The 12,224-nt window shown below is 40.8% G+C and overlaps 1 protein-coding gene across 6 annotated transcripts in view; it reads right to left on the reverse strand.

The window, feature by feature from the left end:
- The window catches only part of cacna1c (calcium channel, voltage-dependent, L type, alpha 1C subunit), a 300,165-nt gene that overhangs the window by 47,258 nt on the left and 240,683 nt on the right, over nt 1-12,224 (reverse strand). For 4 of the 6 annotated variants that reach the window (XM_078165240.1, XM_078165244.1, XM_078165242.1 and 1 more), the window contains exons 13-23: nt 8,842-9,002; nt 8,052-8,125; nt 7,759-7,910; nt 7,419-7,620; nt 7,034-7,154; nt 6,199-6,313; nt 5,517-5,634; nt 5,330-5,399; nt 4,355-4,487; nt 4,030-4,159; nt 995-1,054 (exon numbers count right to left, since the gene is read on the reverse strand). In XM_078165240.1, coding sequence (XP_078021366.1) covers nt 995-1,054; nt 4,030-4,159; nt 4,355-4,487; nt 5,330-5,399; nt 5,517-5,634; nt 6,199-6,313; nt 7,034-7,154; nt 7,419-7,620; nt 7,759-7,910; nt 8,052-8,125; nt 8,842-9,002 — 1,336 coding nt within the window. Of the gene's footprint in view, nt 1-994; nt 1,055-4,029; nt 4,160-4,354; nt 4,488-5,311; nt 5,400-5,516; nt 5,635-6,198; nt 6,314-7,033; nt 7,155-7,418; nt 7,621-7,758; nt 7,911-8,051; nt 8,126-8,841; nt 9,003-12,224 lie in introns of all 6 variants that reach the window. The other 2 variants (XM_078165243.1, XM_033614561.2) reach the window with 1 other exon arrangement.

Raw genomic sequence — 12,224 nt, forward strand, 5'->3', positions numbered from 1 at the left:
GTTGTTTGTGCTGTCTTTTATCTGTTGTTTACACAGCTAGTGGTACTGCATTAGCTTGTGTGTTCAACTAGCCAATGTATGCATAAGTCCCTCAAGGTTCTTCTTGTGCTGTGAGAGTACCTACTCTTAAATAGAAGTAATAAAGTCCCTCAAAACGGGGTTCTAAAAACTATGATCATTCCTAGTTGTTGCAGTGTGGACACAATAAAAAGAGGAGTTCTTAGAACTGTGAAAAAGTTCCTTTGGTCTGAAAGCACCTATTCGTTTGTCAGTAGAACAGCCAAATACCAGCATTGGTCTCTATTGCTGTCCTACATGTTATTGTATGTGGTTTTAAAAGACTGGAACTGAATACTGTAGCACTTACAGATTAGTTCTGCTTTGTGTTCAGAGGCCTTCAGACTTTTTAATACAGTTTGGCTGTATATCTTTTTAGTTTGTTTCATAGGTAATCTGTCTCTGTTTTCACATACTATTATTTGTTTCCTAGCTTTTGGGTTTTTCTGTGTTGCATTTATTCAGTTAGTCGTGTTTCTTGTTTTATTCTGCAACACTCCCACTTCTGTGTCATGTCTGATTTTACGTCCTGCCTTTGTGTGTTTTCCCCACCAGTGTGATTGTCTGCCCCGCCCTGATGTGTTTCACCTGCTCCTCATCAGCCCTGCTGTCTCCAGTCCCTCGTTATCACCTTCCTCCCTGGTGTATCTAGTGTGTGTGCTCCCCTTTTGTCTGTGCCAGTTTGACTTCTCTGTTGCAAAAGCATTCCAGCTGCAAGTCCTCGTGTTTCCACAGTGTTTATCCGACCACTCTTCGGTTTCTTTACACAGATTTTTTCTTTGCATTTATGAATACTTCTGCCTGCTTTTTAGACTGCTTACCTGTGTACTGAACTCTGCCTCTGAGTAAAGACATTTTATTTTCAAACTCTGAGTTTGAGTTTTTCAGCTGGAACCACTGTTCCTGACATTATATGGCCCATAACATAGCATACTACCTTAAGAATGATCTCTATGGTGAAGAGTCCAGTAAAGACATGGTCTGCATAGCCCAGGATCTGAAAAGGAACAACAAAGAGAATCACTGATTTCATCTTAATAATACTGCCATTCGGATGTACACTACACAATAGCATTCCTGGAACTGAAAACAATAATCTATGGCTTTCTGATTGAGTGTGAAACAGGGGCAATAGTTGTATTTGCCATTACAGTAAACTATGACAAATTGTGACTGAACCAAGGCTGTACAACAAGTAGGAGGCTAAATGAATTCAGTAATCTTCAAAACCAAACTCAATGAAAACCGGCTTGGCATTCTTGTCACTTTTTAGGGTCCAACAGTAAACATAACTCTTTATAGGCCGGCTTCCAAAGATTGTTTCACTGTTAAATTAAGGAGAGAAACAGGAGGAAGTGCAATTCCTCAGGGGTTAAGGCTGAACTTATGGTCAACTGTAGCATACCAACGTCCTGAATGACTTCACAACATACTGAAATAATAATGCTGAGGTTCAGGTCTAAGGATAATGAATTCCGATTGGACTAAAATAGACTTTGAAAAGAGAGCGGAATCTGGAAAACAGGATGTATTATTTCATTAGGGCTTCAGACAAAGGTTAATTGAGGTAGGCTAATATACAGCAGCCTATACCATAGCTCAGGAGAATACAATAATACAGATCTTTATTAGCCCCCAGGGGATTTGTCTTGCTCACTGAGAAAATAAACAATGTACAAAAATAGATACAGCACACACAGAGCTCAGTCTTTACATTAGACTATAGCTCACAAATTACACCCACAAACACTGAACATTATCGTATAAACAACATGATGATGCTCTAATCATGTATACAACAACAGCACAGATACATTCTCCATTTACACAATTAGTGTGTTCTGGGGTTTTAGAGTTTGGCTGAAAGGGATAGTTTGGATTTTTTGAAGTGGGGTTGTATGAGGTACTTATCAAAGGTCAGTGTCTTATATATAGTACATGGTGGTCAGCACGTCCCCAGTTTGGAGAAGAAGGCACAAGCACTGCTAAGCAATGTACTGCTGTTGACAGGGGCAGCGGCAAAATGGTTTAGTCACCAAAAAAAAAAAAAATCAATATTAATTTAGGTGTACCATATAACTTAAGGGGCCAGTGTGTATAATGGGTTGAAAACCATTGGAAACAGTGACATCAGTGGTCAAATTCTAGATTGCAGGGCTCACTCGCTCACCCCTCCCATCGGGTAAATGACGGTGGCCTCGTAGGGACAAAAAGCCTTGCGCACGAGTTTTTCAGGAGTAGGTCTTTCTAGCGACGAAGTGAATGTTTATTTAGAAATCTAAACCATGTTACGATATTGTAATGAATCCCTCACGAGCAGGAGACCAGAGGAGCGTTTGGAAAAAAGGCCAGTTTATTTGAGCACTCCAGAAACTCCGGTAACACACCACTCCGTCCCAAACTCTGACTCTTCTGGCGTAACAGACACACTTCTAACTTTACACACATACTCGTTTACGATACTAAGTGGGGACCCCCCTCCCCTCTCTGCTCCGCCAATCTCCAGCCCGCACACTGACTGACAGCGTAGCCGGTAAACAGTGCTCAGCTGTTTATTTAGCCTAGCAATATCTCCGGACTATAGTAGCTGTAATGGACGACTTTGAACGCGATTTTGAGGAGTTTCTTGTAGCGGACACAGACCCAGAGCCATACCTGTTTGACCCGGAGCATACAGATGAGGAACTCCATGTGTCTGATGCTGAGCGGGTGAGAAGAGAGGCTGAATGCACAGAATGGGATTTGGTGCTACTGCTGCCATTGTTGGGGAGATATATCATCAGGAGGAAAAGCGCCGCAGAGAGTGCATCACAAGGAGTGAAGTTGCGTCTTCTTTTCCTCGCAGATGACAGTTTGGGTTCATTCTCTCCTGTTGCGTGGTAAGTGTGGTCCATTCACAAACTTTATAACTAAAAAAACTTTTCACTACTCTCTATTGACGAACTACTAACACTCTGCTGTTTCCTCCTCCTTCTTCTTTCCTTCCGCTGTCTTCGTTGGTTCATTTATACACACGAAACGCATTCTCTGGCTGGCTGGATTGTCCACTCGGTCTGCCGTACATACATGGCGGCGCAAGATGGCGATCTCTCTAAAGCAAGGCCCTTGCTATATATATATATATAAAAGCATAATTATAAGGCTACGAAAACCAAACAAATTTTATTTTATAGCGATTATACACTTATATAAACATATTAATGGGTAGAATATTCAGATTCAGATTCAGATTGACAATAAACCATGCCAAATATTACACACTGGCCCTTTAAGTATTTTCACCGCTTTACCTTGCCACCAGACAAGGTAAAGAGCGGACCCACTGTTCGGCTTATGCCCTTAAACTGATACTGATGTTTTAAAGTGGTTTTCTAGGTGGCTTAAATACATTTTGATGCTGCCCCCCATCCACAGCAGTACACTCCTGCCTGCTTCTCCAAACTGGGGACATGCCAACTGACATCCACTGACTATGGATAAGCACCTCATACAACTCCACTTCAAAGAATTCGAGCTATCCCTTTAAGGCTGAATATATAGTCTCTGTTGTTGGCTTGCAAATTGTCTCTTATTAATACACTTTCTTGGTTAAATGCAGCTTAGCAAAATATCTTAAGGATATAAATTTTAATAATATTTCTATGCTGTATGTACAGTACAAATAATGTCAAGTTGCAAGCCTGGTAAGAAAAAAAAAAGGTCAAAAGACAAAACAAAGCTTAACAAGCGTTTCACATCTTCTTACTATTACGTTAATCACAGTTACAGTACTACAGAAGAGATCTCATTAAGTGTATCAGGCCGGTCACAATAAGCTTTGGTTCCTTTATATGTTGCTGTCGGCTATAATCCATTTAGTACAGAATGAATGCGTGTGGGCAACTAATGATGAATACAATCTTTGCTAATGTCTGTGCCTTAATGTACATTTACATGTTTTTTTTTTTTTTTTTTTTTAATTGTGTGTGTTACCTGGTTTCTGAAGGAGTCGTTCTTGACTGGGTCCTCTGCTGCCAGACTGATGCTGCTGAGCAGGATGAAGAAGAGGATGAGGTTTGTGAAGATGTTGTGGTTGACGATCTTATGGCACAGAACCCTGAATCTAAGAAGAGCAAAGTGGGAGAAATGTATTTTAGTCTCTTGTTACAAAAACAATAAGACATTTTGAGGGATAATAACATATTGAGATGGGAATAAAGAGGATGGAAAAATACTGCGAGAAACAGACTGAGGTTGCAGGAAACAGAAGAGAGGAGGGAGGAAAGGGAAAGTGAGCAGAACCACAGTGCTCTCTTACTGGTTGGTGTGGCTGAAGACAAAGAACGCACGGGCCTCGGGCATGGGAATAGCTTTCTCCTTCAGCTGAATGTCGGAGAGAGGCCGTGGCCTTGGGCCCACTGGCATCTCTGGCTCTTCATCATCATCGTCTCCTGAGAAGAGGGAAGAAACCAAAAATTGTGAGAAAATGGTGAGGAGAAAAACAGAAAGAATAAGACTTTTAGGACTAATAGTTTTAAAATTAAATCTAAGACATTTTAAGATTTTTAAGGACCTGCAGACAACTTGTAGTGACTTAACAGACATTTATTTAAATGTCTGTTTATTATCAGTATAGGTGCCTTAGTAGAAGGTCATATAAAGGAACAATTCACCCTGATGACATTGAAATTAAATAATAAACTAATACAAGTTTTAATGTGGCTACAGATTGTGTATTTACATGTTAGTAATACTCAACAAAGCTACAGCGTATCCAGCTACATTGTTACTGAGTTGCCATTAAAGTGTTGCTCAAGCATATGTTGATGTCTGAAAACACCTCCAAAGGATGTGAAAATAGCCTTAAATATCAAAATGACAAGGCCAGAATAAGTTATTCTTCTATTTTTTGACTGAATGCAACAGGAGTTGTGCAAAAGAGAGGGGAATTGGAATTGGTGAAACAAAAACACAAAACAAAAAACACAAAAAGTTAAGGCCAGCTCAACTTTGATTTGTATCATGTCATGACAGTCTACAGTGACATGTGTCGGTGTCAATTTGTTGCTTCCTGTCACTGGCTTCCATTGAAAATGACTTGAAGCCTGTTGCTTTGTCACAGATTCTGTAGTATAGCAGACGACAACTACTTTATCAGAATTCAGTTTTTTTGTACAGAAAGGTCATGTAATGGGAATATCACATAGAACTGAATAGTTGCTGGCAAGGCACAAGTTCATTCATCAAACAATTTCTCTGTAAACACATCACACACCTCTGGTTTGTGCGTTACCTATGTAATCATTGGCAGGGTATGGGTTCTTCTCTTCACTCTCATCTCCACAGTAGTCATCCATGTTTATCTGCAGAGGGAGAGCATTGCATTTATTTACCAATTCATTAATTTCTCTGACACTTGCTTGCACTTGGGGAAGATTGTGGCTACTGTAGTCTTCATTGAAACGTGTGTTTTTGTGTACCTTAGCAGCAGTGTTGGTCTCTCCGTCAGAAGTGATGGACTTCAGCTCTATCTTCTCCTTCTTCTCCTCCTCCAGAGGCGGCTTCTCGTTGTCATGACGCTTCTCCGGACTGGCCAACCTGGACAATAGGCAGGAAAAAAAAAAAAGATCCTCACCTTTAGCATTTTCCCCCCTCTCCTCCACCGTGTTAGCTGCATGTTAATCCACTGATGTGTATCGAATCACATTTAATTTAACACCAGAGGGACAAAATAAACCTCCAGATTTTCAATGATGGGGAGTATTTCAATCACAGAGGGTGGCTGGGCTGTTATAATCAAACCAAAAGGATAGTGAGCAGGCAAATGGTTGTTTTCCATCACACTTTTCCTCTGATCAATACCAGCTGCAACCAAAAAGGAGACATTTAATGATTTGTGCCACCGAGGGGGATGCTATCTTCCTCAGCTTCACTAAAATCTCACATTACCATTGCTGATAAATTACCTTTGTAGGCAATGAGACACTAAAATTACCCAATAAAATTGATTCAGACAGAAAATCAAAGCAGGCAAATGTCAGCCTGTCTTAATAATAGGTTTACTTTCTAATTGTTAAGCATTTTTAGTACATTGATTTATTTTTCCTCTCTTTTTTTCTCAGCTAACAATCTACCTGTTTTTCTTTTTTTTCTCTGCTTTACCTGGCCAGTTTTTTCCTCTCTTTCTCCTCCTCCTCTTCTTTCTGGGCGGATGTCAAGCTCTCAGCGTCTGCCAGATTGTCGACAGCAATGGCCAAGAAGACATTCAGTAGGATATCTGTTCAGAGGGGGTTGAAGCTAAGGATGTTGCTGACCCATCAGATCATCAGTGTGGCTGTACGCAAACAATCCTGGAAGGCTGAGTAAATAATTAGCTACCTTTCTGCATCTGAAAGACACTGAACTCCCGACTGCTTGAGTAGAGATACTCAGTGACCTCCAGCAAACTGTTTTAGCTACGTGAATGTATCCCCATGCAAAACACACCCTTCCCTCCTGTTACTGCATCCTAAATAGGGGTTAGATTTTATTCAAATCACAGTCAGTCACACTGTTTTCTGGTTGATAGGATGCAATTTAACAGAATCAGAGAACAAGTTTGGCTGTCAGTCTTTACTCTGGACGTGTTGATTTTTCAGTGCTTGTCATCATTCATCGCCCCTCTACCTCTCTTCAGATCCATACTTTATTGAGCGACTTCCAGGTTCCCCACACATTTTTATCAATGAATTTTCATAACATTTCCATAATATTTTACCCCGTTTCCATTAGCATTAGCGCATGCTAGCATTTTGGCATTTTTCTGTTTCTCTCCTCTCTGTTTTTTGCCCCAAAAGGGTGTGCAGACTGTGCTATGACGCAACGCTGGTCTGTGTATCATGTGATACTGGTGAAGTTTCAAGGGTCACACAGCGCAGCAGTAGATTTTAACGTTCCCAGGTATTTCATGACCGTGGAAACCCTGTACTTTATATAGAGCTCTGTTGAGGAAGGATACAGTTTCCGCAGATGAAAAGGATGATGAAGTAGATGCAGACAAGCATGCCGGGAAAGGATGGTCCACCGTACGCCATGATACCATCATACATCACAGAGTTCCAGTCCTCTCCTGTTAGGATCTGCAGCGAAAGAAAAACATGTCATAAAAGTCCCATTTGCATTAACGAAAGCTTATAAAAGTAAGACTTCTATTGGAAAGAAGCGCCACTCTTGTGACAGTGATATATTACATTTAATTTCACTGTAAGACTCACACTAGATTAAATGACTTTATGTGCTGTACAAATGGAGAAGACAAGGATTCTTATTTTATGGACACAAGCTGAGAATAGAAGACAAGCAGAGTTAGAAGAGAGAACACAAGAGGAACACAAAGTCTTTACCTGAAACACGGTGAGCAGAGACTGGGGGAAGTTGTCAAAGGTGCTGCGTCGGGTCTCGTCGAAGTTGAATTTCCCTCCGAAGAGCTGCATGCCGAGCAGGGAGAAGATGATGATGAAGAGGAAGAGCAGCAGCAACAGGGAAGCGATGGAGCGAACAGAGTTGAGCAGGGAGGCCACCAGGTTGGACAGGGAGTTCCAGTATCTGCGGGATAGACGTCCAGTTGTACATAAATGAAAATGTATCTCCCACAAACACGCTATACTTGAATATGTTCGCCATTTTATTTGTTTCCTTTCTATTGGAAGCATCAATATCGATATTAAAAATGTCAATACCAACCTGGTTATTTTGAAGATTCGCAGCAAACGTACACAACGTAACACAGAGATGCCGAGAGGAGACATGATTTTGGTTTCCACCAGAATGGTCTCAAGGATTCCTCCACATACAACAAAGCTGTCGAAGCGATTGAAGAGCGAGACAAAGTACGCCTGTGGAGAGTCAAGAGAGAAGCAAAAAAAAGGTAGCAAGTAGCTGAGATAGGAGTTTAAATTTCTCTTGACAATTTTAGGATTAAAAACAAAACTGACCCATACAACTTAGTTTGAAAAAAAAAACTTTTAGCCACCTACCTGCAAACCCAGACTGTACATCTTCAACAACATTTCACCAGTGAAGAGTGCTAGCAACACCTTGTTGGCTATGTCTGAAGAGGACGAAAGAAAGGAGGGAGAAGTAAATAATGGTGGAATAAAAACAGATGGCAAAAGAAAAGGAACAGGAAGGATGCTAGCCCCTTTCACACATGCACTGCAAACCTGAAGTTATCTAGATATTACCCGCAGGAGCTGTAGGTGGGAATGCGAATGTTTGAATCAGTTCAAACGGACATTAAACTGACTGTACCCTGCCAGCTCCCTGATATAAAGCCCAACTGAGCTGTATAGAGCAGGTATTTGTCCAGAGAATTCACAGTGGCCAAGTGGGTGTGTTGATGACGTATCTATAATGCAGCTCACATGAAACCGAGAGAAAACTAACGTCCAAGGGTGAAGAGGAAGGGTCATTTACAAGAAGATGGTAACAAAAATGACTAACTGGAGAGAGATGACAAGATTCCTAAACTTCATTCAGTAAGGGTCGAAGCCGAAATTGTCAGACAAATTCAAGGGACAGAAAGAGACTCTGTTGTTCATGATGAAATTACAAACTGGCTACGTGACTGCGGTGTAGTCTGCGCCACGTCCTGCCTCCTGCATGCTCTACCCTGATGCCACTCCACACGTAAACCAAACAGAGTACTACTTCCAGTAAGTGAACACTTCTGACATGGACAATCTCCATTGTCAAAGGTGAATAATTTAGATCAGAATGAATAGAGGTGTGTCGTCAGCATTTGTGTGTATAGGTGTGCTTGCGTACCTTGTACATCAGTTAACCACTGAGGCTGCTTGTGATGTTCAGAGGCGATGGTCAGGGTGTTGAGGAAAACCAGGAAGATGACCAGCCAATAGAAAACCTGCGATTTGACCGCCGCCCGGCACTTCCTCCTACACAGCCTGTTCCACCTCCGAGAGTATCGACTGAGAAAGCAGAAGCAGAGATTGAGAAAGAAAGAGAAAGCAATGGGGAGGTGAGAAAAGATGGTCGAGGGAAGAGGTAGGTAAAAGAAGGGATGTGGGATTTAAAGTGGAGAGGCAGACAGAGGACGAGTGAGAGAAGAAATAAGAGAAAACAATGAATGATCAAAAGAAACAAGTGAAGAAGAGAGTGAGAAACAAACAGCGGAGGAGAAAGAAGAAAAAGAAAGAGTCAATTAGTCTGTCTACAGAGTAGTGATGACATCACCCCTTGGCTGGTGGTTGTCTGTTGTTTGAGAGCAGAGCTGTGGAACAGTTAGTCATCCTCAAAGACGCTTCACACCAAGAAAAAGCCAGTATGAAGAGCTTTGTTGCAGAATGAGATATGCACCATTTGAGGAGAAAAAAAGGGAACGCTTATTCTAACGAAATGATTGAAGGCACAAATTTAAACTGACATGTGTTATATTGTGATTCACACTACAAGGGAAATTTGTGATCAAAAGAAGAAGTGGTTCATTTTAGTATATTTTTCTTTCTTCTTTTTAGACAATTCAACATGTTGTTCAATGATGTTACGTACACAATGTCGTATGCACTTCTCCTACACTCTATTGTTAAAAAAATAAAAGTTATTGTTTTTGATAATTGCTTCACACCTCGCAGTCACATCTAGGTGAACCAGTCCACTCAAAGGGTCATACCATTTTTTCACCTACACCCGCGTACCAATGACTGAACCACTGAAATGTCATAATTGTCTTTTTGAAATACATTTTTTGTTCTAATCATTATGAAGCAGAGAAGCACGCATCTCCCTTTAGACTTTTACATGTTTTAAAGGGGACTGTCCATTGTTGTGATGACACAAAATTTCACGCTTTAGTCCAAAAAATGTCCCTTTGGAATGAAAACCCACTTTTCCAACAGCCCGTTATCCCAAAAACAAACAGTTATTGCTCCAATGTCCTGTTTCTCAGAAAATACACACTCTCTGCAGTAACACACCCCAATCGCCAGAAAAAATGGTTGTGCTGTAAACCACGAGGAAGTCACAACCCAGTGGTGAATGTGTGGTTAGGGTTAGGCACAAAAACCACTTGGTTATGGTTAGGAAAAATCCTGTTTTGGCTTACAACATCCACAAAAGAAGTCAGTGAAAAACACTCAGGCTCGGAGGCTTAAATGCAACTGGGAAACGCCACGAAGGGTAGGTAAAAACACCCGTGATCAGTGACTCAAATGCTGCTGGGAAACTGAAACTAACTGCAGGGAGTGTGTATTTTCAGAAAAATGGGACTTCGGAGCAATCTGCACTTGCTTTTGGGATACCAACCAGTTGGACAAATGGGCTTTCAGTCTAATGGGACATTTTTTGGACTGATGGGGCTTCAGAGTTTTGGGCCATCAGAACAATGGCATGGCACTGTTATATATGCATCCCCATGGGCACTTCAAGGGATGAATCCAATCTGGCAATACAATTGTGGAACTGTTTTAACATATACAAAAATGGAGGCATCTCAGTCACTATTGCAGTATTTGTACAGTGGTAAAAGCTATGTCATTTTAATATAAACTTTTACAGAGGGAAATTAGTCTAAACCATCGGAGAAGAGCTGACATGCACGTCACACAGACAGATGTGACAGGCACCACACGGATAACGCGAATAAAATAAAATTAATCTTATGTATATTTTATGTTTCTTTTTCCTGACGACAGACAGTTGACTACATGTTTGCTAACAAAAATAATGAATCTAAATGTTGAGTTGAACTGTTCAGTGACTCTGAATGTAATGTACTGAAGGCCATGCCCATCCCTAAATCCCCTGTCCAGAATTTAACCCATTCTCATCTGTTTATCCAGTTTGTACATGACCCCATTCTCCACTGTTACCCCACCATACGAGACATGGCTGCAAAGAGATTTGTCATGTAACTGTAACTGAAAGACCTCTTTTCAAACAGATCAACGCAGCTCACCAGGAACTGTTATTCTTCCCTGCCTATACAAAATTCATGTTTCGCCTTCTTCGCCGTCATCTGTTTGAGTGTGTGTGAGCTATTTAGAGTCAGTTATGGCACACAGTGGCTTTTGCCATGATGCACACACTGAATGTTACATGAGACACAACACAACACAAGCGGACATGCATTCTTACAAAAAAGGACGTGTTGTTTTTTTAATGTCTGTGTTGTAATTTGTGAAAACATTTTGTGTGGTCTTTCAAAACAGCCTGCGTTACAGTAATTAACTACAATTACATGAACGGAATGAGAGCATGTCTTTGAAGATAGCACAATATTGTTCTGTCCCTAATAAGGACAATTATGTCAATGTTTAGAAAATGACCTATTCTGTAACTATAACTATACAAGGGAATAGTTCAACATGTTGGAAAAGATGCTTATTTGCTCTCTTGATGAGAGTTAGATGAGAAAATCAAATTCACACATCTATATTTGTTTTATATGAAGCTATACACAGTTACCGCTCTGCCCAACAATAACAAAAGTAGTTTCTGTGCTTTGCCAAGAAACAGTCTGGCATATAAACCCCCAAAAATCTTGGCACTTTGTAAGGATTAAACAGACAAGAAAAAAACATGGTAGTTAGTGAGCTTCTGAGGTGCTGGTTGGTTGATCTTGTTACCTTTGGATGGAGTCAAGCTAGCTGCTTTCCTATTTCTAGTCTTTGTGCTAAGCTATGCTAACCAGCTGCAGATTCATATTCAAGACTTCAGTGTTGCATTGATCTTCTCATCTAACTCTCTGCAAGAATGAAAGTCAGCATATTCCCCCAAAAAGTTGAACTATTCCTTTAAAGTCCCAGTGAAACAGAAGTTAGAGTGTGTTTAGCTTCTATACTGTGACATATTTCCCATTTCAATGCAGAATTTGAATGGTTTACAGTTATAAGAGGGATTTAAATCACATTCTTTGATTCATTCATTATTTGATTGGACCGATAAAAAGTAGGCGGGCTTGTTTAGCATGACATGGAGGTACACTGAGCAGACTGTCAGCTCCACAGACACCTGCCTTGCTGTTAGATCAGGAGGAGGATGAGAGAGACGTGAATGAATTAGACCTCCGCCACGTTGTTTTAGAAATAAAAACACAGCTTTTGCCCACTAAATTCCAAACATACATCTCGTCCTAACTCTCTCCATTATTGCTCTGTTAGCTAGCAGCTACTACACCCCACAAACAGGGAAGT

This window comes from Epinephelus lanceolatus, chromosome 23 (assembly GCF_041903045.1).
Source record: "Epinephelus lanceolatus isolate andai-2023 chromosome 23, ASM4190304v1, whole genome shotgun sequence".
NCBI lineage: Eukaryota > Metazoa > Chordata > Actinopteri > Perciformes > Serranidae > Epinephelus > Epinephelus lanceolatus.